We start from the raw sequence: 26,268 nt of genomic DNA, 5'->3' as shown, positions 1-26,268 counted from the left end.
ATACAAAGTGCTAGTTATAACTTATAAAGCTCTAAACGGCTTTGGCCCTGGGTATTTAAGAGAGTGTCTTCTTCGCTATGAGCCCCACCGGCCATTGAGGTCACTTGAGGAGGTCCATCTCCGGTTGCCGCCAACTCGTTTGGTGGCTACACAGAGACGGGCGGCTACAGGTGGCTACACAGGTGGCTACACAGAGACGGACCTTCTCGGCTGCTGCCCCGAGATTGTGGAATGCGCTCCCTGCTGAGATATGATCCTCCCCATCTCTGGCAATTTTTAGAAAACACCTGAAAACACATCTCTTCAACCAGGCTTTCTCAGCTTTTTAAAACTTGTTTTTTAATTGTTCTGATTATTTAATTGTTGTTTTATGATGTTTTTAATTGTTAATCATTGTTTTATGCTTTATAATTTTTGTTTTAATTATTAACTGATTTTAATGGTGTTTTAATGTAAACCGCCCTGAGCCTTTTGGAAGGGCGGTATAAAAGTTTTAATAATAAATAAATAATAAATAAATAATAACACCATAGGGGCCACAGAAATCACCATCAGCCAATTGCAACTATACTGGGAACAGCCTATATTCTGCGACGATATCTATAATAACAGCAACAAAATTGATAACAAAGTTCAGCCATCCCAGGTCCTAAGTTGGGAAAGACTCAATGTCTGGATAAAACAAACCAGTCAATAACACCTGTCTGACTGTGTCAACAAGAAATAATAATAAATGAAGTAGATTAGTTTATCCTTAAGACCATCTCCATGCTTCTTATTTACCAGTGGTTGCCCCTGAGACCCCTGTTGGAAATTCTCTGTGGTGAGAGAATCCCTTTCTCATTATAGCAGAGTGCACAGCGGATTAGTTAAGCATGCGTATGTGCTGAGAGTAAAGTAACCTGGAGCCAATTCATAGTTTCAAATCAATATAAAAGGCATTTATTAAGGAACTCCATTCTAGATAGGAAAGTGAGGATTTAGGATCTCTAATCTATCTATCTAATTGGATGCAGTTGGATTCTGCATCCTCTCTGCACAAATGGTGCAGGGAGAGAACCTTGCCATGTTGCAAGGTAGGCAGCCAGGTAGCAAGAGAGAGAGAAGGAGGAAGGAAGTTGAATCCCCTGAGATTAGCAATCTACATTTCAAAGGGATAGCATCAAAGCAGTGGAGAAGTGATGACAAATGTCTTGACCCTCTAGCCCTCTGACTTACTAGTCTGTCCTCCACTGTCTGAGGCAAGAGACAGCGCAAAGTCCTTTAACTTTCCAACACCCCCTCTCGATGTCTCGTGACTCAGCTCACAAGATCCATTTTCTCTCTCAGCTTTTCAAAGCAGGGTCTTGGTAGTGGCTTAGTGAGTATGTCTGGAAGCATTTCATTTGTCAGGCAGTAGATCAGCTTGATTAGTCCATCTTTCTGCAGACTTCTCACTACATGGTACTTCACATCAATATGTCTGGTACTCCTCTTTACATCTTCTTGTTTGGAGAGTTGAATGCAGCTTTGTTTGTCTTCATACACTGGTATGGGCTGTGGTACATCTGTACCTAGGTCCTTCAGTAGATGACACAGCCATTGTATCTCGTGACTGCCCTGTGCAGCTGATACATATTCCGCTTCAGTGGTTGATGATGCTACTATGTCTTGCTTTCCGCTTGACCAGCTTATCGCTCCATCTCCATAGAAAATTATGTAACCGCTGGTGGATTTCCTGTCTGTTATATCTCCACCCCAGTCTGCATCTACATATGCTTCTAGTTTTGGTTGACTGTTAGCTGGCACCTTGAGCTTAAAGTGTGCAGTACCCTTTAGGTACCTAACAAGTCTTTTCATTGCATTCCATTCCTTGACTGTTGGTGATGCAGTCTTTCTACAAAGTAAGCCAACTGCAGTGCTAATATCTGGCCTAGTGAGTGTACTAATGTATAAAAGCTTACCCAATGCTTCACGATATCTATGGTTGTCAGATAGCGGCTCAGTTTGATCTTCTTGCTTTATGTAGTTCACATCCATTGGAGTTGGTGTAGGATTTGCATTTTCCAGTCTTAGCAAGTTTATCAAATCTTTAATTTTCTGTTCTTGGTTGATTAGGAAACTTCCATCTTTCTCTCTTTGTACTTGAATGCCCAAGTAGTGTGCAATGTTGCCAAGTTGCTTGACTTCCACTTCTCTGTTCAGATGATGCATTATTTCCTTGCTGTCATCTGGATTTTCATAGGCAAGAATCAAATCATCAACATACGCCAAAATGTAAGTCCACTTGCCATCTATGCATCTCGTGTATAGACAGGGATCCACGTTGCTTCTTTTGAAGTTTGCTTGAAGCAGCATATCATTCAGTTTTATATTCCATGCTCTGGCAGCATGCAAGAGTGCAGTTTTCACGTCTAGGTGTTCAACATACATTCCTTTGCTAGCAGCAATACTTAACAGAGTCCTTACTGTGGTATGTTTAACCACTGGTGCAAAGGTTTCATCATAATCTTCTGGTTGTGGTAGCTGGGATATTTCCTCCCATGATGAAGGTTCTGGTTGTTCCGCCGTTCTTGTGAGGTAGGACAGCCTCGGAGCTGGAACACCTCTGTTTGAGCGCGTTGATCGCCTCACCTCACCCTCTGTGGTCTCTTCCATTACCTCAGGTGCGTCTGGTGGGTCACTGGCAGTCTCTGTATCAAGTGTGGTTGGTTCTGGATCTGCTGTCTCCTCCTCCTCAGTTCCTCTGAGATCAGGAAGCATAATCCAGTCATCAAGGTGCTTGGTCTGGTTGCTTGTTTTGCGCCCCCTCTGAAGGTGTAGCTCTTTCATTCTCTTCAAAATACACCGCTCTGCTTATGGTTATCCTGTTGGTGTCAGGATCCAGAATTCTGTAGGCTTTGGATTGTGCTGCGTAGCCTACAAAAATCCCTTTTGTGGCCCTAGCCCCTAACTTAGTCCTTTTTTCCTTTGGGATGTATGAGTAAGCCGTGCTTCCAAAGACACGCAGATGCGTCACAGACGGCTTATGACCATGCCAAAGTTCATAAGGTGTTGTTTCTATAGGCTTTGTGTGCATTCTGTTTTGTATGTATGTAGCAGTCATGATGCCTTCTCCCCAGAATTTCTGTGGGAGGTGTGCATCAGCAAGCATGCATCTTACCATATCCAGTAGACTTCTGTTCTTTCTTTCTGCGATTCCATTTTGGGATGTGCAGTAAGGTACCGTAGTTTGATGCACGATTCCATGTTCTCTCAGGAACTGCTGTGTAGTGTTGGACGTATATTCTCCTCCATTGTCTGTGTGTAGGATCTTTGGATTCCAGCCAAATTTGTTGCTTGCCATCGCCACATATCCTTTTAATTTCTCAAGCATTTCTGATTTTTCCTTTAGTAGAAAAACACACGTGTATCGTGAGAAATCATCTGTTATTGTTAGAAAATATTTTTGATTACCTATGGTTGCTGGTAGTGGTCCAGATATATCGCTGTGGATCAGGTCCAGGGGTCTTTCACTTTTCCTTTCACTTTGCTTTGGATACGGCTTGTCAACTGCTTTGAACTCAAGACAAGAAACACAGTTAGTTACAATGTCACATGGTACAAAATCAATGCCATTGGCTAATCCCTTTTCCTTCATGTTCTGGATTGATCCAAAACTTCTGTGTGCCAACCACCTGTGCCATAATTGCAAGCAGTTTCCATGCAGGCACGACTTGGCAAGGTTCACTTCATTAGGCTGGTATGCCTCAGGTCTTTCTCTGTCTGTAAAGTGCTCTTCCACACAATAAAGACCTTTGAATTCAGAGCCTACAAGGCAAATTTCTCCATTCTGGGTAGCAACACATTGTCCATTTTTAATATACAGTTCATAGCCTTGTTGCTCTAGCTTGGATATTGAAATCAAGGAGCTTGAGAAGTCAGGGATATAAAAAACATCTTTAAGAAAAAATGGTTTAACAGAGCCATCCAGCAATTTGTAATACAAAATTCCTTCGCCTTTCTTCTTGGCTTTAATTGTAGTATTATTGCCCAAATAAACAGTCTCTTCAGGAATAGCAAACAGTTCAGTATAGAAACTTAGATTTTTAGAGATATGCACAGACAAACCTGAATCTAAAATAAACTTTCATTTCCTTGTGTTAGATTAACATTATAGTTCTTGTTGAAATGGTTTCTGTTGGAATATCTTTCTGTATTAAACTTGAAATCATGGTTTGCATTCTCTTTAGTAAAGCTGTCTGATTCTTGGGACAGTTCGCCACCCTGTGGCCAAATTCGTTACACAGAAAACATCTAAAGGCTTTAGTTCCCGTTGACCTCATTTCAGCACTGGCGGTCATATGACCTCTCTCTCTTGGCTGAGTTTCTTTGGCGGCAACGTAATCAGCTCTCTTTGTATGCAAATGTGGGGGGCCCATGCGGTTTCCTCTTGCAGCATTCCCTCCCCATCTTGGGTTTCGTCTGGAATGGCCAACTGTTGCTTTAAGAGCAAAGTTGCTTGCCAGTTCACTTTCATAGTGTGAATTCAAAAGGTTTCTCCGGTTTGCTTCTGAGGACAATGTCTCCACAGCCTTTTCAAAGCTTAGATTGGTGTGGGTTTCCAATTGGCCAATTATACTACTATAGCTGGGAGGCATGCTTAGGAACAGAGTCTCTAGCCTCTGACTCTCTGTAAATTCTTCCCCTGCCACTTTAAATTGAAAAAAGAAATCTTCTAAAATTCCCACAAAAGTAGAAAAACAGTCCCCTTCTTTATATTGGAGATCTTGCATTTTCTTGCGTAAATTAAAGGTGTATGCCCATCCCCTTTTCATATGCAAGGAATCTAGCTTGTTTAGCATTTCCTTTGAGGTTCCAAGATCACAAATACTATAAAGGAGATTTTTACTCACAGAAGCTGCAATCATCACTCCAGCTTTTGCATCTTGGCGCAACCATTTCGCTTTCAAGGTTTTCTCAGTAGCTGTGGTTCCTTCTGGTGGGGGGCGGGGGGCCTCCTCAACAACGTTATGCAGTCCTTCTGCTTTCAGTGCAATCCTCAATCTGGTCTTCCATTCCAAATAATTGTCTGCATCCAGGATAGTAAGCCTGAGTTTCCCTTCTATGTATGCAGCCATCCTCACCGGCTCCAAAAGGCAGTTGCTGTAGATTAGCAATTCAAAGTGTCCACACTAGATCTCAATGGATCTCCTGGAACAAACCTAACTCTCTAGTTGCAATACACGCAGCTCAAAATACTGGGCTCCCATTACCTGTTGGAAATTATCTGTGGTGAGAGAATCCCTTTCTCATTATAGCAGAGTGCACAGAGGCACGACACAGCGGATTAGTTAAGCATGCGTATGTGCTGAGAGTAAAGTAACTTGGAGCCAATTCATAGTTTCAAATCAATATAAAAGGCATTTATTAAGGAACTCCATTCTAGATAGGAAAGTGAGGATTTAGGATCTCTAATCTATCTATCTAATTGGATGCAGTTGGATTCTGCATCCTCTCTGCACAAATGGTGCAGGGAGAGAACCTTGCCATGTTGCAAGGTAGGCAGCCAGGTAGCAAGAGAGAGAGAAGGAGGAAGGAAGTTGAATCCCCTGAGATTAGCAATCTACATTTCAAAGGGATAGCATCAAAGCAGTGGAGAAGTGATGACAAATGTCTTGACCCTCTAGCCCTCTGACCTACTAGTCTGTTCTCCACTGTTTGAGGCAAGAGACAGCGCAAAGTCCTTTAACTTTCCAACAACCCCGTTAACTTCTGCTGTCATGGGAATGAGTTAGGTCCTGAAATACTCTGCTATATAAGAAATTACCCCGAACACTCCCACGGTCATCCTGTTGTGCTGTTCCTTAGCATAACTGGAATAAAGGAAAATCTGCAGTGGCCCTTAGTATTTGAAGGCTTTCCAAGGCCTACTTCCACCACAAAGCATTGCAGTACTGAGCTAGTCAAATGCTGCAACTGGCAGCACATGTGAACAGGAAGGGGATACTCTGAGAGAGATCTCCAGGAACAACCCTATGCCCTCCCGGTACAGCCCTTAATTGCATGTGAGGGCTGTTCATCTGAATGGCCCTTAAACAAGTACTCCATGTATTTGTTTAAACAAATATTTGGAGTGCATGTTTAGGGGGCATTCAGATGAGCAGCAGCCCCCACAGGTCATCAATGGACATTCCAGGACAAAATCATGATGTCTATGGAGGATATTCTGACAGGTGTGTTATCGGTGTATTCTCATCATGACCAAGCTTGGTATATCAGCACCTGGACAGGAAGTAGAGGTTCACATGGGGATGGGGCACAACATGCCCTCGCGGGACTGTGGGTGCTCATGTGAATCTCAGCTGCCACTGTACATGTGAACCTTTCCTAAATGTCATAACCTTGATTGATCTGTTGTGCCAAAGGTAAGTTAATTAGTAAAACTGGCGACACCCAGTTAACAGGGTGAGAAAAACCTCTGAGGTTGGAAAATTTTGAGCCCAGAGTTGAGGATTAAATAAAGTCAAGAGGGGGTCGTTCAGAAGTAGCTTATGATTGAAGGATCAAGTTAGAGGGTTGGAGGAGAGAAAGGTTCCACATGACACTTCCCTGATTAGCTGCTCAATAGCAGCAAAATTCTTCCGTTCAGGCAAATTGCTTTCAAAACATAAACAGCAGGGGGAGGAGTCTTGCGAAAACTAACAACCTGAAAAAGCAGCACCTTTTTTACGCCGGATATATGACATCATAGCACTATATTGCAGCCATTAAATTCGAAAGAAGGCATTGGAAATATGAACGGCACCCTGCTGTCAGCGTAGGGACTGCAGTGTCACAACACAGGAAGTGTGGAAACATACTTCAGAGATTCGTCGTGATCCCATTGCAGGGTGTAATCTGGAAAGCGCCCATGATCTAATGCACCGAGTACACTCTGTAAGGCATTCTTAACCCTCTGAAGGGACCCAAGTGGATTGTACCTCATTTGAGAAGGGGTAGGGGGTGTGAATAGCAAAACTTGGTTTTCATTGTTCTGCAGCTCCATGTCTCAGGGCAGATCTCTTAACTTCTTAAAGAGGTTAAGTGCCCTGTGGTGATTTATCTACCACCCCCTTGTAATACTGTTTAACATTGTAGTTGTGATTGTATCCCCTGCTAACCGAGCAAAGAGGCACTTTTAAAAAGTGGTTATTTAGCAGGGGGAGAGCAACTTCTATTTACTTAGCATCTTTATTTAGCAGTTAGAGAGCAACTGGCCCTATTCATCCCCAGCCCAGCATCCCTCCAGTGGGTCTTGCTGGTGCCTATCATGTTTCTTTTTTTAGATTGTGAGCTCTTTGGGGACAGGGAGCCATTTTATTTATATGTAAACCACTTTGGGAACTTTTGTTGAAAAGCGGTATAGAAATATTCATCATATTCATATCCATATGATACTAACCAATCCCTATGGCAATGTGATGCTAGGGGTCAAACAGACCCCACATATTATTTATGTATTACATTTCTATACCACCAAAATGGTGGTTTACAAAAATTAAAGCAAAAGTAATTAAAACGGTTAAAATAACTTTTAGAAAGCAATAAAAACAATAAACCAATTTACAGCTGGTCAAAGGCTTGATTAAATTTTAAGATTTAAGATTAAGAGCTTTTAATCTTAAGAGCTCTTTTACAGGCTCCTAGAGATGGGGAGGGTCTTACAACAACAGGGAGTTCATTCCAGAGTCACAGGGCAGCTCTAGAAAATGCTCAGTCCTGAGTCACTACCGGACTAGCTGGTGGAAACTGCAGGCAGACCTCCCCCAAAAGGTCTTAAGATTCTTGGAACATGGAGTTGCAAAACATGTAGAACAAGGGTCCCCACCCCCCACCTTTCAAATAGAGTATGATCCACTCCAGTTCCTTTGCAGGGTTAAATAACTGTTAATGGGAGACTAGGACTATAAAACCATTTGCAGCGGTAACCTGCTATTCTTTGGCTTCCTGTGCAGGCAGATGGGCAAGGCTGCTTCTCTCAGGTGGTGCAGACAAAGGTCTTTCAGCTGATGAGCCTAGGTTATAAGATGAACATCGATGTGGAAGGCCAGATCAAAGAAGAAGGCACAGGTGTGTATATTCCCTGCAGGCTGTCATGCAATGGCCAGGCTGTGTGGACTAGGGATATCTATCTATCTATCTATCTGACGGCCTCCCCCGGCCTTTCTTTTCTGAGCCGGTTTGGCCCGTTTTCAGGCCTTTCCTGGCTTGTGGCAGCCATTTTGAAGTCCGCTGTGCATGTGCACAGGCTTTTTTCATACCCACAGCAGTAGTGTGGACAGAAAGGAGCTGGAGGCCTGCTGGGGAGGTTCAGCCTGGAAGGTCCAAAAGGAAGACGATGGTTTGCTGATCATATTATTTGCTTTTTGTAGGGGTGAAGTTGACAAGCACAGGTTCCACGGAGATCACTGGAGCTCTCAGCATAATTACCTTTGAAAAGATGGACACTTATTTCAAGCCTGGGATCCCCTTCTTTGGGCAGGTAAGGGAGGTCACCATGCTTGACTTCATAGTTGGACATTTATTTATGTATTTCTTTATTATGTTTTGATGCTGCCCCAAACTTACAACGCTGTAGGGGTGTGCACGGAACCGCGGAGCTGCAGTCCGGCACTGGGGTGAGGGTTTCCAAAAGAGTACGGGGGGGGCTTTACTTACCCCCTCAAGAATGGCGCCGTATTTCATTGAGTAAGCGGGCGGCATACCTCCCTGCTGCCCGCTTCATTCCCCCTCCTCTCGGCACGGCTAATCCTCCTCCTTTTGAATACTCAATCGGGCGGCAGGGTATCTCCCAGTCCCTGCCGCCCGGCTCTTCAATTCCCCCGGCTCGGCTGGCGGCCGCCCCCCGCAGCCCCAAGACCCCTGCCGCCCCTTCCCTTCCCATACTCAAGCGGTCGGCAGGAGAATTGCCCTGCCGACCCCGTCCCCTTCGCCGGCTGGGCTGCAAATGGCTTCTAGGAAGCTTCCTAGAAGCCATTTGCAGCCCAGCCGGCGAAGGGGACGGGTCATCAGGGGAATTCTCCTGCCGACCGCTTGAGTATGAGAAGGGAAGGGGCGGCAGGGGTCTTGGGGCTGCGGGGGGCGGCCGCCAGCCGAGCCGGGGGAATTGAAGAGCCGGGCGGCAGGGACTGGGAGATACCCTGCCGCCCGATTGAGTATTCAAAAGGAGGAGGATTAGCCGCGCCGAGAGGAGGGGGAATGAAGCGGGCGGCAGGGAGGTATGCCGCCCGCTTACTCAATGAAATACGGCGCATTCTTGAGGGGGTAAGTAAAGCCCCCCCCTACTCTTTTGGAACCCCCCACCCGAACCAAAACCACCCTGTGTCCGGACCGGTCTGGAGGCCTTTAGAATGGCCTCCGAACCGGTCCGTGCACATCCCTACAACGCTGGGCAGTTTACAACAACTTAAAACAAATTAAAACAAAAATTCAAAAATTCAAAAATTCAAACAATTTAAAATTATATTTAAAAAGCTTGGATGAATAAATGCACCTTCAGAGAGTTTTTAAAAAGCTTCACAGATGGGGAAGCTCTTATTTCAGCAGGAAGTACATTCCAAGTCTCGGGACAGCAACAGAGAAGGCCCATTCCTGAGTAGCCACCAGACAAAATGGTAGCAATTGCAGACTGACCTGTCTGGATGATCTCAATGGGCGATGGGGCTCATAGTGAAGAAGGAGGAATACTTAAAGAATACTTAAAAGGATTCTAAGGCTGGCATCCAGCACTTCCGCAAAACTGTCACACTAGTACAAGGCTATTGCATGGCAAGTTGTGCTGAGTCTGGCGTTGCTCTAGGTCTTAGGGATGGACTAGTTGGGAAGTCGCGCAGGATACCTACCTGAAGAGGGGTGGCCTAGCTGAGCTTAGTGGCTTGCTCTGTGTTGAGTGAACTAGGATGGGGATTCTCAAACGTGAGCCCCCAGAAGTTGTTGAACTACAACTCCCATCATCCCCAGAAGCATTGGCTGGGGATGATGGGAGTTGTAGTCCAACAACATCTAGGGACCTGTGTCTGAGAACCCCTGAGCTAGGGACTAAAAAAGCAACATCTTTAACCTTTATTAAAAGTCCCACCAGCTGTTTTGGTACCAACTGCAAAAATGAACTTCCGTCAGTTACCATGGGGGGATACCAAAGGCATGCCTCTCCGAAGGAACTATTTATTTTACTTCCAACCCTGAGTACAAACCTGTTTCCACATGCGTATCAAGTTGCATAACCTCTGAAGCACCTCATATGTTTTGCTGGAAACATTTGCAGAAGAATGTAATTTCAAGCATCCCTTTGACTTCACTCAATGACACAATCTTCTTGCACTAGCACCATTTTGTTGCAGAAGTGCTTCATAAGTCTGGATGTCAGCCTCTATAGTCTGCGCACTGGGACAGAAGTTAGCCCTGCAGGTTCCGCCCTCTGGGATTCCACTTTCCCAAGCCTCTTGCTATGTGTGTGCCCCTCAGTTTTCATCATCACCATCGTCCCCACCAGTGGTCCCTGTAACAGGGATTATTCCCAGATGTTGTTGACTACAACTCTCGTCAGCTGCAACAGCCACTGGCTGGGGATGATGGGAGTTGTAGTTAACAACATTTGTGAATCTCTTGTTACAGGGAACACACGCATACTACTTCCCCACAGTATTGCCCTGCAGGCCCAATCAAATGTGGTCATGTCCCTATTCAAGGTAAATGTGTTTGTACCTTTAGGTGAAGCTGGTGGATGGTGCCGAAGTGCCATTGGCTAACAAAACGATCCAGATTACCGCTTTTCAAACTATCCCGGTACCGCGCTTCGAGTACAAGGCCAACTACACAACGGATGCCAAGGGCATAGTACAGTTTTCTATAGATACTTCCAACTTCACAGAACACTCGAAGTGGATTTATTTCCTAGTGCACGTATGTATCTGGAGTTTCGGAGGCATGTATCTGGGAGTTTCTTTCTCTCCCCCCACCCCCCGCCCCTTGCCAGGGTTATCTCTAGCGTTTACGGGGCCCAGGGCAAGAATACTTGGCAGGGCCCCCCATGATGAGTCACAATTGTTAATCTTTTGCCAGCCAGTCTTGACCATGTTTAGCCACGCCACCAGGGCTGTCTCCAGCTTGTGTGGGCCCTCTGTGAATGAATTAATATGGTTCCAGATCTTTTGGTAACAGTCTTTGTTGCTGTGCTGGAGGGTGGGAGCTTTTAATGTGGCAGTTCTCTTCGATTTAGCAGAACAGACCGGAGCTCTTCAACAAAAGTTCTGCAGAGGGAAAACTTCTTGACAAAGAGAGTCAAGATCAGTTGATAACAGAGGCAGTGCAGTGGACATCTAATTACAGACCAGGCTCTGGCAACAAAATCTAGTGCCGGTGCCACCTGAGGTGGTGTCACGCCGCCACCAGCCATGCCCCTGATGCCGGCCACATCCCCTGGTGCAGACACCAGTGTCAAAGGACTCAGCTAGTTGGGCCAGCTCCACCCACCTCCCTCATGGACCACCTTCCCCTTTTTCTGGCTGCTTACCGCAGCAGCCACAGAGCATGGGATACCCTTTTTAGCAGGAAGTGGCGACTTAGCTTCTGATTCACTGCTTCCCTGGTTGGATGGCTCTCTTTCCCTTGCACCTTTTGTTTTTTCAGTTGGGAGGAGAGCTGGTCTTATTGATGATGATGATGATGATGAAGATGATAATAAATACAGTTTATTATTATTTGTTAGCCACCCCATAATAAATTGTTCTCTGAGAGGCACAACATTAAAAAATTCAATAAAAAACACAACATTAAAAACATTCAATAAAAACACATTAAAAACATTCAATAAAAACCACTTAAAATACAACAAATCACATGGTCTTGTGGTAGTGAGCATGATTTGTCCCCTTTACTAAGCAGGGTCCACCTCATTTTGCATTTGAATGGGTGACTACATGTGACCTCTATAATATTGTCCCTTTAGGGGATTCATAACTCAGTGAAAGAGCATCTGCACGCTTGCATGCAAAGGTTCCCAGGGTCACTCCCTGGCATCTGGAGGCAGGGCTGATTCCTGCCTGAAACTTTGGCGAGCCACTGCCAGTCAGAGTAGACAATATTGAGCTGGATGGACTAATGGTCTGACTCGGTATAAGGCAGATTCCTACAGAGGTGCACCTAGGGAATTTTGGAACCTAGAAGTGGACCTAAAGGCCTTTTGCCGCCGCCCCCTCTGCCACACGGGGAGGCAGAGCAGGCCCAGCCACAAATGGCACAACCATACCCAGCTCTCAGCGCCCTCCACCCACCCCCACAACAGTCTATTGTAACAGGAAACCCCTCATGGAGCTCATATGTCTTTATCGCATGTGGTCCATAACAGCCCAGTGTTTCGTTGTTGAGTCGCTTCATCTGTTTGTCAATTTGTTCTCTCTTTAATCACCAGGCAGAATTTACATTCCAAGGTTCACGTTATGGAGCAGGCGGGATCACTTTACACCACCAACGAGAATTTCCCCTCATATCAAATTTCTACTCACCAAGTCGAAGCTACCTTTATATCGAGTCTGTCCCTGGAACACTAAGCTCTGGGCAGACTCAGCCTGTTCGAGTGCACTATGTCCTGAATTCAGATGTTCTGGAAGAGGAGAAGGTCACCTTTAACTATTTGGTAAGACTGGATGGAGTTACCTTCCTTTAGATTGCATGGGCCAAGAGTATGACGGGACGTCTGCGGAGGCTCAATAACAGTGGTACTATAGAATGTCCCAGATTCCATCTCTGGCATCCTCCATTTAAAAAGCATAGCAGAATAGAGGGAGATCTTTCTCCTTTTGTGCCCTATTTTGCTTAGCCTTCATTATATGACAACTTTTCGGCTGCCATGCCCAGAATTTGGAATGCTCTCCTAAAAGAAATCCTCCAGGCTCCATTACAGCTAAGGCTTTCCTCTTCCAATGAGCATTTTTGAATAAAGCTCTGTAAAAATGAGATCTGATTGCTGCTCCTGTAAACCTGGTCATGGGTTATTGCACTGTTTTATGGTCTTTCCTGGGCGCTTTCCAGATAACCTGCCCAATAATGGCAAAATGCTTTGGTTTGGGTAAATCACATTCAAAATGTAAATAAAGGCTGTTGCGTAAAGCTACCAGCAGGGGGAGCAGTCTTGTGAAAACTTATAACTGGAAAATACAGCAACCTTTTAAAACCAGACATACAACGTTATAGCAATAAATGGCAACGATTAATCCGAAACAGGGCATTCAAAATGCGAACAGCACCCTGCTGACAGCATGGAGACTGTGATTTCACAACACAGGAAGTGTGGAAGCACACTTCGCAGATACGTTGTGACTCCATTGCAGGGTCTGATCAGGAAAGCACCCGGATGACAACCAACTGTGGAATGCTAAAAGCTGTTGCACAAGCTCCAAGTGCCATCTTACTCCTTTTTCATTTGCTGCTACACGCTCCACGTGACTTCCTAGCATGAACTTACCCTCTGTACACATGCCAAGCAGGGACCTTGCATGGTTTTTGCAACACCATCTGCTGGCCACCAGCTCTTGCATTCTGAGTAGATACAACCCTTTTTCCTGACTACCTTTGGAGTGACCGAAGAAAAGGGTAGGTTCTCTTTGGAATGCAAGAGGTGGCCAGCAGCTGGCGCTGCAAAAACGGCATGAGATCCCTGCTTGTCGTGTATACAGAGGGCAAGATGGCGCTAGGAAGTCGAGTGAAATCCATACAGGGCATGAGATCACACTTGGAACTTGATCTATTTTATTATGTTGTTGCTGCCTTGAATATTCTAATGGAAAGCTGAAGATAAAATGTTTGCGTAAGTACAGTAGATCAGAATTTCCCAATTTTTAATCTGGCGACACATTAGCCTTGCTCCAAAATTGCAGCACACTGGCCCCTCAGTTGTCCCCTCCCCTCTTTTTTTTTTTTGCAGCAGCAATGATGTCACATGATATTTATTTATTTAGGAGCTCCCTTTCTCCCTTATAGAATGTACCCTTCCTATTGCATTTGGGGCGAAGTGGCTCCAAAAGTGGCGAGCTTAAATACCCACCCCCTTTGAAGCCAGCCTGCTACTTTATGCATTCGGAAGGCCACATCACTCCATAAGAGAGTGAGCTGGCTTCAGAAGTGGAATGTTTAAGCTTTCTGTTTTTGCATCTGACTTGCCCCATAATACACTGGGAGCTGGCTCCCTGCTTTTGGAGCTGAGTGCAGCACACTGGCCGGTGCATCATGGCACACTGGTTGGGAAACGCTGAAATAGAGAATCCTCCTTCAGTCACCTTAAGTGGCGCAGCAGGGAAATGCTTGACTAACAAGTAGAAGGTTGCCAGTTCAAATCCCCACTGGTACTCTATCGGGCAGCAGCGATATAGGAAGGTGCTGAAAGGCATCATCTCACACTGCGTGGGAGGAGGCAATGGTAAACTCCTCCTGTATTCGACCAAAGAAAACCACAGGGCTCTGTGGGTGTCAGGAGTCAAAATCGACTGGATGGCACACTTCACTTTACTTTAACTTGAACTTCATACTGCAGTCTTTCAAAGCCTTTTTCAACTACTAAACAAAACTTACATTCAGACTGAAAAGTGGATTAAACATTACAATCCATGTTGTAGTATCTGTAAAAGGGTTTCTGGGAGCCACTTGGGTCACTAAACAGTCACTGGTGTATCGGGACATTGGTCTCTCTCATCACCATCTTCATCCTCAGCCATTTTCATCCTTCCATGTAGGTGATGGCTAAGGGGAGAATTGTGAAGACAGGGACCCACCCTCTGCTTCTGGAACACAAAAAAGGTAAATGTTTCCCACCCCATTCCCGTTTCCCCCATTCTTCCTGGGGTACTTTCCTTGAATGGTGAGTGAAAATTTGCTACAAATTATCTGGTTCATTTATTGCCTCAGTAGGCTATTTGTATGATCGAAACCCCAGAGCCCAATGACCTCACCTTTAAAAGTTTAATTCAAAGACTTGAAGCAAATTGGATGGTAAAATGTAGCAAAATACGCATGAAATGTAAATAGATGGCAAAAGATTCATCAAAATACAAGCATAGGCAAAATATGTTAAATATGTGGCATTTAAAGCTAATACCCCTAAACGTAATCAGCTTGAGATGTTTTCAGGCTTCTCCAAAAAGAAATCATAACAAACTAAGCAAAGAATTAGCTGCTCAGTGGATAGGTGAGTATATCAGAATATAAATTGCATAGATGAAGCATATATACTTAGATGAGGATAGAATACTTAAGACTTAATAAGAACTAGCTGGGCCAGGCGCAGAGCATCTGCGCCTCTAGTTTCGCCTGCTGGCTGCCGCCGCCAATTTCTTTCCCAATCCGTCTGCCACCCCTGCTTTCTTCCCCCGCCTGCCCTCCCGCTTCCCCCCCCCACCGTTTTCTTCCCTTGCCCGCCACCGTTGCCATTTTCTTCACCTGTCAGCCCGCCGCTGCCACTGCCATCCCCCACCCCCCAGCCATTTTGTTTTCCACCTCGCCTCCAATGGTGCCACTTTCCTCTTCTGCTGCCGGAAGCTTGCTTGTGAACTTGTGTGAGAGCTCCCACACATAGGATTAGTGATGGGTATGCCAGAGAGGGAGGGGGAGGATTGATATGGATATGAAGGTGAGAATGGGAGAGAAAGAAGGTTTCTGAGAGAGAAAACATTGGACAGAGAGGGAGAGGCAGAGGAGAGAAACAGAAAGATGTGCAAGAAAGTAAAGTAAAATATAAGTGAACAAAGAGAAAAATCCTCCTGTTTTCAGGCTCTTTTCATTTTATACCTCAAAAGTCACACTTCTCTTCTTTGTCTTTTCAGACTCTTGATTGGTTCCCACTTGGTGCACCCAGATTCTCATTGGCTCTTTAGGCTCCTCATCACCATAGCTATTAGAAATATAATATTCTTTGTTGATTATGGCAACCTGGATTCCATCAACAATCAAATTCCCACTTTTTGACAGGGCTTGTTTGCTCCCCCAATTCACTGCCGCCACCAGCCTGAAAATTCCTCTTCTTCGTCTAATACAGTACCAAGAACCATATACCATTTTTGACAAAGCTCCAACGAAAGGGATCTTCACATACGTTCAAAGACCTATAACCCCCAATGATTTATCTGCTACCTTATCTCCACAGACTCTCTTTGGATATATGGTGCCAGGCTGTGCCTGCCTCTCTTGTTTGGAGGCCCCTTTCTTCAAGCAAAGTTAGCCTGCGTATAGCCTCTGCTTGCATTTTTCCATAGCACACAGCAAAAATGTTAGATTTTCCATGTAGTCCAGTTTCCAGTCCATTGTTCCCTTTTAAGTCGGAGCTTCCATAGTCCAGCATAGTCCCAAAATATAGGCCAGAGTAACAGTGAGGGGCTTTACTCAAACACTTCCTTGTTGGGTTCATAATGAAAATCACCTATTACTCCCTTCCCATTTACAAACACCTCCCCACTCCCTTTCCCACATTCAGGTTTGCTGAGAGGCTTTTCAGATGCCAATACAATGTAGAATTTAGAGAGCTTCCACCCAAGTTTCTAGCACCACCTTCCTCACTGTACAGACACTCTGGTAAGCTTCTGTGTTCCTTCCTAGTGCGATTTAGCACTCTGGCCACACACTGTTCATGGACTTAGCACAATTTTCACAGCTCCACCTGCTGGCCAGTGCTTGGATTCTGAGAAGAACATGTCCCTCTTCATTACTAATTAAAAGTAGTAATGAAAAGAGATGGATTTGCAAATTGCATGAGGTCCATGTTCAACATATGGCCAGAGAGCTGAATCATGCTAGGAATGAGCACAGAAACCTGCACAAGTGTCTAGTAGTAGTCAGTTTATAATGACCAGCACATATAAAAAAACATACAGAGATTATTATCATAGGCCTACCCGTACCCAATGGGAGCAACAGCTCAAATTGCACATGCTACATCATAATGATAATCATAGTACTAATAATAGTAATATTGCACAAGTGTCTGGGCTGTGAGTGAGATGGCATTAAAAAATGTACAGTTGCTCTCTAAATCCCGCACTTTATTACTGTTTAGAAAACTCCTTGGATGTGGAGAAACCTGGTCTTAGGCCCAGGTTACTTAAAAGAGTGCCTTCTGTATAATCCCCACCACCCTTTGAAGTCACCTGGGAAGGTCTGCTTCCAGTTGCTGCCAACTTGTTTGGTTGTAGCTTGGAGTCAAGCCTTCTCTGCAGCCATCCTGGACTTTGGAATACACTCCCTGCTGCAATGTGCAGACTGGCCTCGTTGCTGGTGTTCAAGAGATCCTTAGAGATGGAGCTTTTTAATCAGGCCTTTGGGCTTTTAATGTAATTGTTCTTAGTGTAATGGGGTGGTGTTTTTTTTTTTAGCAATTTTAGTGGTTTCAGTTGTTTTGTTGATTTTAAACTTGTAAACCACCTTGAGATTTAGGGAGTATAAAAATGTGATGAACAAACAAGGAAATCTGATAAATTTATCTGATGTGACCCACAAGAGCATAAGGAGAGCTTTTCTGGATCAGGGCCAAGGCCCAATTAGTCCAGCGCTCTGTTCCCCATGGTGTCCCACCAAATGCCCCTGGGAAGCCCACAGGCAAGAGATGAAGGCATTCCTTATCTCCTGCTGTTGCTCCCCTACAACTGGTATTCCGGGGCTCATGCCTCTGAGCACGGAGATAGCCAGAGATACCCAAACTCCTTGGGATAAACTCTGAAATTTATCATCAGATTTCAGTTTCTCCTTTGGAGGAACCCTGACATTCTCCTTTGAATTTTACTTGGGAGACATTCCAGTTCCAAAGAGGTAGGCAGGAAGAAGAGAGTTCAGCACGACCACTTGGGATTTTAGCTGTCTTCTCAGTTGGTAGTCATGGGCAGATTAAACTCAGCCAAAAGATCACACTGGAATGAATTCCCCATCACCTTTCTCTTTCTGAGAATTTCTTTATTTACCAGATAAAGGGACTTTTCTTCTGGATCTCTCTGTGGACATCCATATGGCTCCCTTGGCACGCTTGCTTCTATATACTATTTTGCCCAACGGAGAGCTGGTTGCTGGCTCAGCAGATTTCACCGTCGAAAAGTGCTTTGCAAACAAGGTAAGGCTGCCTCGACTCCCTACAACCCAGTGTGGGTATTGAACTATGGCCAAGAGAGACATGTGGGATCAGCAAAGCTTTTTCACAAGTTCCAAGCACCATCTTACTCATTGTACAGATGCTTCTGCAGGCTTCCATGCTCCTTCCTATTATGTTCTTACTCTCTGTACACATGCTGAGCAGACTCACACAGTTTTCACAACTGTTTCAAGCAGTTCCTACATTCTTAGCAGAACCCACTCTTTCCCCCAGTTGCCAGAAAGGTAGTAATGAAAAAGGGTGGGTTCTTCTTGGAATTCAAGAGATGGCCAGCAGGTGATGATGTGGAAATTATGTGAGGCACCTGCTTGGCATGTTATAGAGCAGGGATTCTCAGTGTTGGGTCCCCAGATTGAATGCCCTCTGACGCTGCCTGGATGGAGGGAGAGCTCGCTCGGACCTTCCGGAGCCCAGGCATGGGCGGGAGAGAGCTCACTCGGGGCTCTCTGGAGCTCAAGGCCACACCCCTGTGCATGTAATCATGCACACAGGGGCTTTCAGTGGCCTTTTCCTTTGGCGGCCCAGGTTCTTTTCGCACAATGATGGCTGCCCCCCTGCAAATTATGGTCTACAAATTATGGTCAGATATATCCAGACAAAGCAAGTCCTATAAGCAGCAACTGTGTTGGAATAATGGGCTTTGGGTAAGTGACTCCATATGGGAAAGCCTTTTCAGTTCTGGGGTACAAACTTAGCCTGAACAGTTTCTCTGGGGTCAGAGATCAAATCATATATGGTAACTACATGTTCTTTGCAGACGTTGTATGTATGGGATGTCAGTGACAATGTCCTAAAAACAACATTATAGAATGACCAACGATTTCTGCAACGTGTGGGCATCTTGGAGTAGCAAAACATAAGAAAGACACCAGCAACAGCCACTGGAGGAATGCTGTGCTGGGGTTGGACAGGGCCACTTGCTCTTCCCCAGCTAAATAAAGAGAATCCCCACTTTTAAAAGGTGCCTCTTTGCTCAGTGAGCAGGGCATAAGGCGTCACACACAAACACCGTTTTCTCCCAGCTGGTGCCTCTTTGGCCAGCTGGGTGATTTCTTTCTCTCCCTTGTAACAACATAAGAACATAAGAAAAGCCCTGCTGGATCAGGCCCAAGAAGGCCCATCTAGTCCAACATCCTGCTTCACACTAGGGATGTGTGTTTCGTTTCGGATACAAAAGGTTTTGTGCACAAAACAGGCCATTTCGGCTGTTTTGTAGCCAAAACAAAACACCCAATGCTCAAAACAGAAAATTTTGTAGCCAAAACAAAACGTCCCTGTTTCGGATACAAAACGTTTTGTTGTTTCGGCTGTTTTGGAACTCCATTTTGCAATCACAAAAAGTCTTTCTCCTTCAGTCTCCATTTTGAGTTTTGATATCTGTTTGAATTTCCAGCCCTTCTAGCCCGCAGATTGGCCAGCGAAAGCATGGGCTGATCTGGTGGCAATTGCCTCCTTATTCCTTTTAAGCAAATTTAAGGGTGAATTTTACCCTCATTGGCCAGTGGGGCAGTATGCATTTCATTGTTGTTGTTTCATACTGTTGTGTGTAGATCAATTGCATTTTGGGCGGGGGGGGGATGTGGATGTGCATGACCTTTGAAAATCTGCCTGATTTTTCCCCAAGCTCTGCTGTTGTTGATGTGTGATGCTGATGTTATTTGGGGTGGATTTGGGGCAGAAAGAGGGCTTTGAGGGCAGAAGAGTGGTTCCGGTAGTAGTGCCCCAATGGGTGCCTGCTGCCACCCAGATTCCAAAGGGATTGGGAAAAGGGCTGATTTTTAAAGAATTTCTGAAGTTGTCATGTCTTTGGGGCAGATTTGGGGCAGAAAGGGGGCCTGAGGGGCAAAACAGTGGGTTGGGTGGCAGTGCCCGAAGGGATTCTAAAGGAATGGGGCAAAAGGCTGATTTCTTAGGAATTGCTGAAGTTTACGCTTCTTTAAGGTTTTTTCCACCTAGGGAATAATGGAGGTTTCAAAAGACCCATAACTCCACCTGGGGGGCACTGGGGTGGCTGGGAGTGAGTGGTGGTGTAGTGCACACAGGGTGCCAACCACCTCCATGGGTTGCTAACCCATGGGGTGCTGGATTCTGTTGTTTCTGAGGTGTTCTGAGTGTAGATTCTCTGGTAGCATATGAAATTTTCAATGACAAACCATGAATCCACTCTCAGATGCTTCCAGAGAATCTGAATCTACACTCAAACATCTCAGAAACTACAGAACCCAGTACCCCATGGGTTAGCAACACATGTGGGTGGTTGACACCCTATGTGCTTTAGACCACCACTCACTCTGGGCCACCCTGGTGCCCCCCAAGTGCATTTATGGGTCAGGAATTATGCAGGTCCATCATTCCCTATGGGGAAGAACTTTACAGACGCGCAAACTCTGTTACATCTTTAAAAATCAGCCTTCTGCCCAATTCCTTTGAAATAATTCTAGCAGCTTCCTTGCCCCCACTGGGCACTACCACCCACCCTACTCTGCTCTGGGCCACCCCTTTCCCCCCAACATGAAGCTATACTTTTGCTGAAACCTCCATTCTTCCCTATGGGAAAAATCCTATACTTCAAAAATTCACCAAATATCAGCCCTTTGCCCAATTCTTCTGAAATTTGGGTGGTAGTTTCCACCCATTGGGCACTACCACTCCCACCCACTAGTTTTTCCCCATGGCCATTTTTAAAAATCCAAAACATTTTGGATTTGGATTTTGCCATTTCGAACAAAGAACAAAACTGGGGTGTTTCGGATTGGCTGATTTCGAACAAAGAACAAAATGGGGGTGTTTCGGATTTGGGCCAAAAACAAAACAGAAAAAACAAAACAAAACGCACAACCCTAGTTCACACAGTGGCCTACCAGATGCCTCTGGGAAGCCCACAGGCAAGAGGTAAGGGACTGCCTTCTCTCCTGCTGTTGCTCCCCTGCAACTGGTATTTAGAGGCGTCCTGCCTCTGAGGCTGGAGGTGGCCTATATCCCCAAGACTAGTAGCCACTGATAGACCTGACCCCCATGAATATCTCGAAACCTCTCTTAAAGCCACCCAGGCTGTTGGCTTCCACCACATCTTGTGGCAGAGATGGCTCACTTTGAGCACGGAGAGAAAGAAAGTACCTAGCCACTGGGAAAAGTGCCAGCTGGAAGCAGGCAAGGGGCCACCCCCCCCCCTTCCCAGTGTTAGCCACACACCCTGTGTCTGATGCCGATGCAGGGGGCATAGCCCGTGCACATGTGGGGAGGCAGTGGTGGCAGGGGGTGGGGGGCTGCTGGTGGCAGTCTGTCCCTGGGCCAGTGATAAATCCCCTATACTACTGAGGATCAAATTGCATTGTAACATGTTCTAGAGATGATAGTATTGACATACGTAAAACTCTCAGTGTATTATTGTGCTTTTATTGTCCTGACCTGTAGTGTTGCCTAATTTGCAAAGGTGTTTTAAAGACTTTTTAAAACTCAAGACACTACTGTAAAATGTCACTGAAGTCAGAGGAATGGAAATGAACATTGGCAGAAATGTTCTCCAAAGATTACTCCATGAAGAGAGTACACTTTGTTCATTACCCTGACCCTTTGCTCTGTGCAAAAATGACTGCAATTTCACTATAATCATTTGCAGAGATAAAGATGGGGTGGTAACACAGAGAAAACTGTAAGTGCAATAATGCTCTTGCCTATTTCCAACTCTAGGGAGGTAAGCATTGCCAAAACTCACTATGAGCATTCATCCCCTGAGATGATACTGATGACCAACATTTGTGGGCCTGGTTCATGGACTATGTGCTCCTAGCTCCTAACAGGGACATGGTTGAGCTCAGGTTTGAATGCAAAATTTACAATTGTGTCTGACCAAACACACCAACTTTCCTTCTGAAACCACCATCTTCAGGGTATATATCACATCACAATATAATTTGCATGTTATCTCCCTCTGCCCCTTTGAAATAACACAAGGGAGTCAAGCAGCTGTTTGAACATCAAATGGAGAATTATTTTGTAAACCTAGCTTCTGTATTTCACTGTGACCTCTTCCCATCTTCACATCTAGATATTGCATTGCAGCATGTTCTTTATTTTGACCTCTTTGAAAATGGGTGTAGGATATGAGGTGGGTTTTGAACCTGAAATGTAGACTGGTGTCCTGGATGTGAACACCAAATTGCATTCCTTCATGTCCACCTTCAAGGCAGATACTGCCTTACAGTATTTTGCATTTTCCTCCCACTTTTGAAAATGTGACTGAGGGTCAAACCAATATTTAAACATAGAATTATTCCCTGAATATGCATACTCTGTGTCATCCCAATATTTCAGTTCATTACAAATAAACATACTTCCAGTTGAAAGAAATGCCAAACAGTCAAACTAAACCAAGGGCTACCTTTTACTCAACCAACTTGTTATCTGATAAGAGTACAGCTGTACTCCTCAGACTAGTAAAATACTTGTTGGTTGACAGCCATAGAGTTCAGCCTTAGTCTAAAGAACCCAAGCGTGCTCTAAGGTGATGTTTTAAAGTTTTATTTATTGTAGTTTTAATCCTTTTATAAGATTTTCAGGTTTGGGCTGGATTGTAAACCACCCTGAGATTTTATATAGGGTGGTATATATGTGTATCAAATAAATACAAATAAATAAATAAATAAGAGCATATGATACAGCCACCTTGCTGAAACTAAGCAGGTTTAGGTATGGTCAGTATCTGGATGGGTAAGCAACTCGGCACTCTCTCTATATTGCCTTGAGCTGAACCATAGAGTAAAGGCAGAGTGTCGATGAAATAAATAAAATAGGGGGTGGAATTCAGGATGGATTATTTTCCACTGTGTGCTAATGAGTGAGCTTCATAGAGGTCCTTTCTGTTTACAGGTGAAATTACAATTCTCAGAGCCCGAAGGCCTGCCTGGCAGCAAAACCCACCTTCATCTTGCGGCCTCCACAGGGTCCCTCTGTGCCATCCATGCTGTTGATAAGAGCGTCTTCCTCCTGAAGCCCGAAGCTGAGCTCTCGCCTCGGATAGTGAGTCCAAGCAGCCTCTGAGGCGTTGTAAGGCACCACAGAGTTGTTTCCCCCTGACGACTCTGGTGGCTTTAGGGCCAAACCTCTTTCAAGTTAACCCCTGCTAACTTGGCAAAGAGGCACCTTTCAGTGTGGTGATTCTCTTTATTTAGCAGGGGGAGAGTAACTGGCCCTCTCCACCCTGCTCCAGCACAGTACTACCAGTGACTGTTGCTGGTGTCTATCTTATGTTTCTTTTTAGATTGTGAGCCCTTTGGGGACCGGGATCCATCTTACTTATTTATTATTTTTCTGTGCAAACCGCCCTGAGCCATTTTTGGAAGGGTAGTATAGAAATCAATCAAACAAACAGACAATTAGGAGATGCTCAGACAAATGTCTAATGGAGAGGGAGGAAATGTAAACCCAGGATATATTTACTCTAATGCCTAGGCAGGGGGTAGGGGGAGATGCAATAACAATAGCACTTACATTTATATACCGCTCTATAGCTGGAAGCTCTCTAAGCGGTTTACAATGATTTAGCATATTGCCCCCAACATTCTGGGTACTCATTTTACCGGCCTCGGAAGGATGGAAGGCTGAGTCAACCTTGAGCCCCTTGGTCAGGATCGAACTTGTAACCTTCTGGTTACAGGGCGGCAGTTTTACCACTGCGCCACCAGGGGCTCTTTCAGTGCACAGAAATACTTGCTCATCTCAAAAAGGAAATGATCCCAGCTTGAGGAGGCATTGCGACTGGATCCTGCATGATCTTAAGATAAGGATTGCTTAAGATAGGGATTGCTTATTTATACTCAGTGGCAGCAGCTCTTCAGGTTTCAGAAAGGGTTTTTTCCCATTCTTCAGTAGTGGCCAAGAATACGATGAATACGACAAATATTTATATGCTGCTTTTAAACAAAAGTCCCCAAAGCAGATTATATAGATATAAATACATACATACATAAGTAAATAAATCAATAAAAATGCTCCCTGTCCCCCAAAGGGCTCCCAGTCTAAACAAGAAATCTAAGATAGACACCAGCAAGAGCCTCTGGAGGGATACTGTGCTGGAGATGGATAGGGCCATGAGGATTGGATAGGAGAACTTGGTGTGCCTGAGGCAGGGCACCTAATGCTGTCTGTCCATACCATTTACCTGCTTTTTTGTTGGTTTGAGGTGGCTGCAAGAGCTGATGCCTCTGATTTTCCGGGTTCATGCACAAACGCAAATACCCATACACTCCTCTCCCTCCTCCCACAGCAGCAACATTTGCTGCTGCTGCGTCCTGCCTTGATGCACACCATCCTGCCTCCTTGATGTGCTGCCACCGCCATAGAATGCAAAGTCGAAAGAGGAAATAATCCTGCTGCTCTTTCCAGAGAGTACTCTACTGCTCTTCCGCCTCCTGTACTCAACTCCTCTTTCATTATTTCCTCTTCCGCTTCCTGCTTTTCATGACCCTCTTGGGGTTGTGCCACCACTCGGCAAGGAGCTGCATTAATGGTGACAGGTGGGGAAAGGAGGCCAGGGTCATCCTTCTGCTCATGTGGCATTCCAGAAATTCACCGCTTGCAGCAACGGCCTCAGGTGTGGTCCAACCCATTTGGGGACTCAAGTTTGAGAGCCCCTGCCTCAGAGAGAAACAGGATGTCTGTACTTCATTTCATCCAGTGCATTAAGTTTATCTGGAAGTGGCTTGCCCAAGGCAGAGGTGATGGAAGCTGTAGCCCAACACTGGTTTAGGAACAAATGTAGAGAACCACTGATGTGTTTGAAATTTCTTTTTGGAATAAAATGAACACATGTATGAAATATTTGTTTTCTTTTGTTTTTTAATTGCATGGTGATTACTTCATTTTCAGGTTTATGATTTGCTCCCTGTGAAGGACCTCAGAGGCTATAACTACAAGGGCAACAAAGTGAATGAGCCCTGCGATGAGCACAGGCTTTATGCTGATCCTGAAGGTGATGCCTTTCAAATTCTCAGGGTAAGCACCAAATGTTCACTGCATTTTTGACGTGAGAAATGCCCATCCTTTTGACAAGCAGAGGAGTGTGGGTGTGGGCACATGCGTGTGTGCAGTGGTGGTCCCTTGATGTGGCAGAGTGAGGCAGTTGCCTCAGGTGGCAGATTATTGGGGTGGCAGCAGAGCAGCAAGCTCCCCCACTTTGCCACCACCATCAGAGCAGCTCTTCAGGACTGATCTGACCTTTGCAAAGGGCACCTCTCTCATGCTCCTTGCAAAGCCTGCAAAAAGTACAAAGAGAAAAGAGGCGGGTCCTGAGAACCTTCCTTCCTCCCTGCCCTTGCACTGCTTTCAAAGCCTGCAAGGGCTGGTTTTCAAGAGAAGCTGACCCCTACCAAGCTGAGGGGGCAAGAGAGAATTTGGCACTTTGCCTCAGGTACTGCAATACCTTGAGCTGCCCCTTTGTGTGTAGAGAAAGAGGACATGAATGAAGCTTATATTTGTGATTTGGGGGGACCCCATGTCAGAGGAGGCTTAGCCATCCAATTCCTGAGGTTGTTGCTGACATCCAGAACAAGGAAGTGCTGGTGCAGTGGGAGAAGCAGACTAACAGCACTTCCAGACTCACAGCACTGGCGCACCAGGGAAGGAGCAATTTTTGGTGATTCCACTTCCACATGAAGCCTTCTGTGCCACCTGAAAATATGTCCCAGAGGGCTGTTCAACCCCCAAGGACATATTTTATGGTGGCAGAGAGGGCTTCCTGGGGAAGGGGAGGTAATAAAAAATGGCACCAGTGCTGTTAATCTGTTCCTATAGCTGCACCAGCACTTCCCTGCTCTAAAGCAGTGGTTCCCAACCTGGGGTCCTCCAGATTTTGCTGAACTACAGTTTCCAGCATCCCCTTCTCCAGTGCTATTGGTTCCAGCCAGTGAATTTAGTAAAATCTGTATTTAATCTTTTAAAAGTATTTTGTAAAAATAGGCTGCATTTGAAAACAAGTTCTAGTAAGGATTAATCTGACTACTTTCCTTTCACTATCCCTACAACTGAACTAAATTTGATCCAAATCGGTTAGGCAGTTCACAAGTTAGCCCACTTGCACCTCAAACGTTCATGTGTCCACCATCTTGATTGGGGTGGATGACATAATCACGAACTATGTGTTTGAGATG

The 26,268-nt window shown here is 45.2% G+C and overlaps 1 protein-coding gene across 7 annotated transcripts in view; it reads left to right on the top strand.

Moving 5' to 3' along the window:
- The window catches only part of LOC128341946 (alpha-2-macroglobulin-like), a 161,361-nt gene that overhangs the window by 86,912 nt on the left and 48,181 nt on the right, over nucleotides 1–26,268 (top strand). For all 7 annotated transcript variants that reach the window (XM_053288619.1, XM_053288618.1, XM_053288620.1 and 4 more), the window contains exons 9-16: nucleotides 7,956–8,070; nucleotides 8,373–8,482; nucleotides 10,711–10,902; nucleotides 12,410–12,634; nucleotides 14,727–14,790; nucleotides 17,940–18,082; nucleotides 22,991–23,140; nucleotides 24,989–25,114. In XM_053288619.1, coding sequence (XP_053144594.1) covers nucleotides 7,956–8,070; nucleotides 8,373–8,482; nucleotides 10,711–10,902; nucleotides 12,410–12,634; nucleotides 14,727–14,790; nucleotides 17,940–18,082; nucleotides 22,991–23,140; nucleotides 24,989–25,114 — 1,125 coding nt within the window. The remainder of the gene's footprint in view (nucleotides 1–7,955; nucleotides 8,071–8,372; nucleotides 8,483–10,710; nucleotides 10,903–12,409; nucleotides 12,635–14,726; nucleotides 14,791–17,939; nucleotides 18,083–22,990; nucleotides 23,141–24,988; nucleotides 25,115–26,268) is intronic.

Source organism: Hemicordylus capensis, chromosome 2 (assembly GCF_027244095.1).
Source record: "Hemicordylus capensis ecotype Gifberg chromosome 2, rHemCap1.1.pri, whole genome shotgun sequence".
Classification (NCBI taxonomy): domain Eukaryota; kingdom Metazoa; phylum Chordata; class Lepidosauria; order Squamata; family Cordylidae; genus Hemicordylus; species Hemicordylus capensis.
This window is presented reverse-complemented; position numbering and strand designations above follow the sequence as displayed.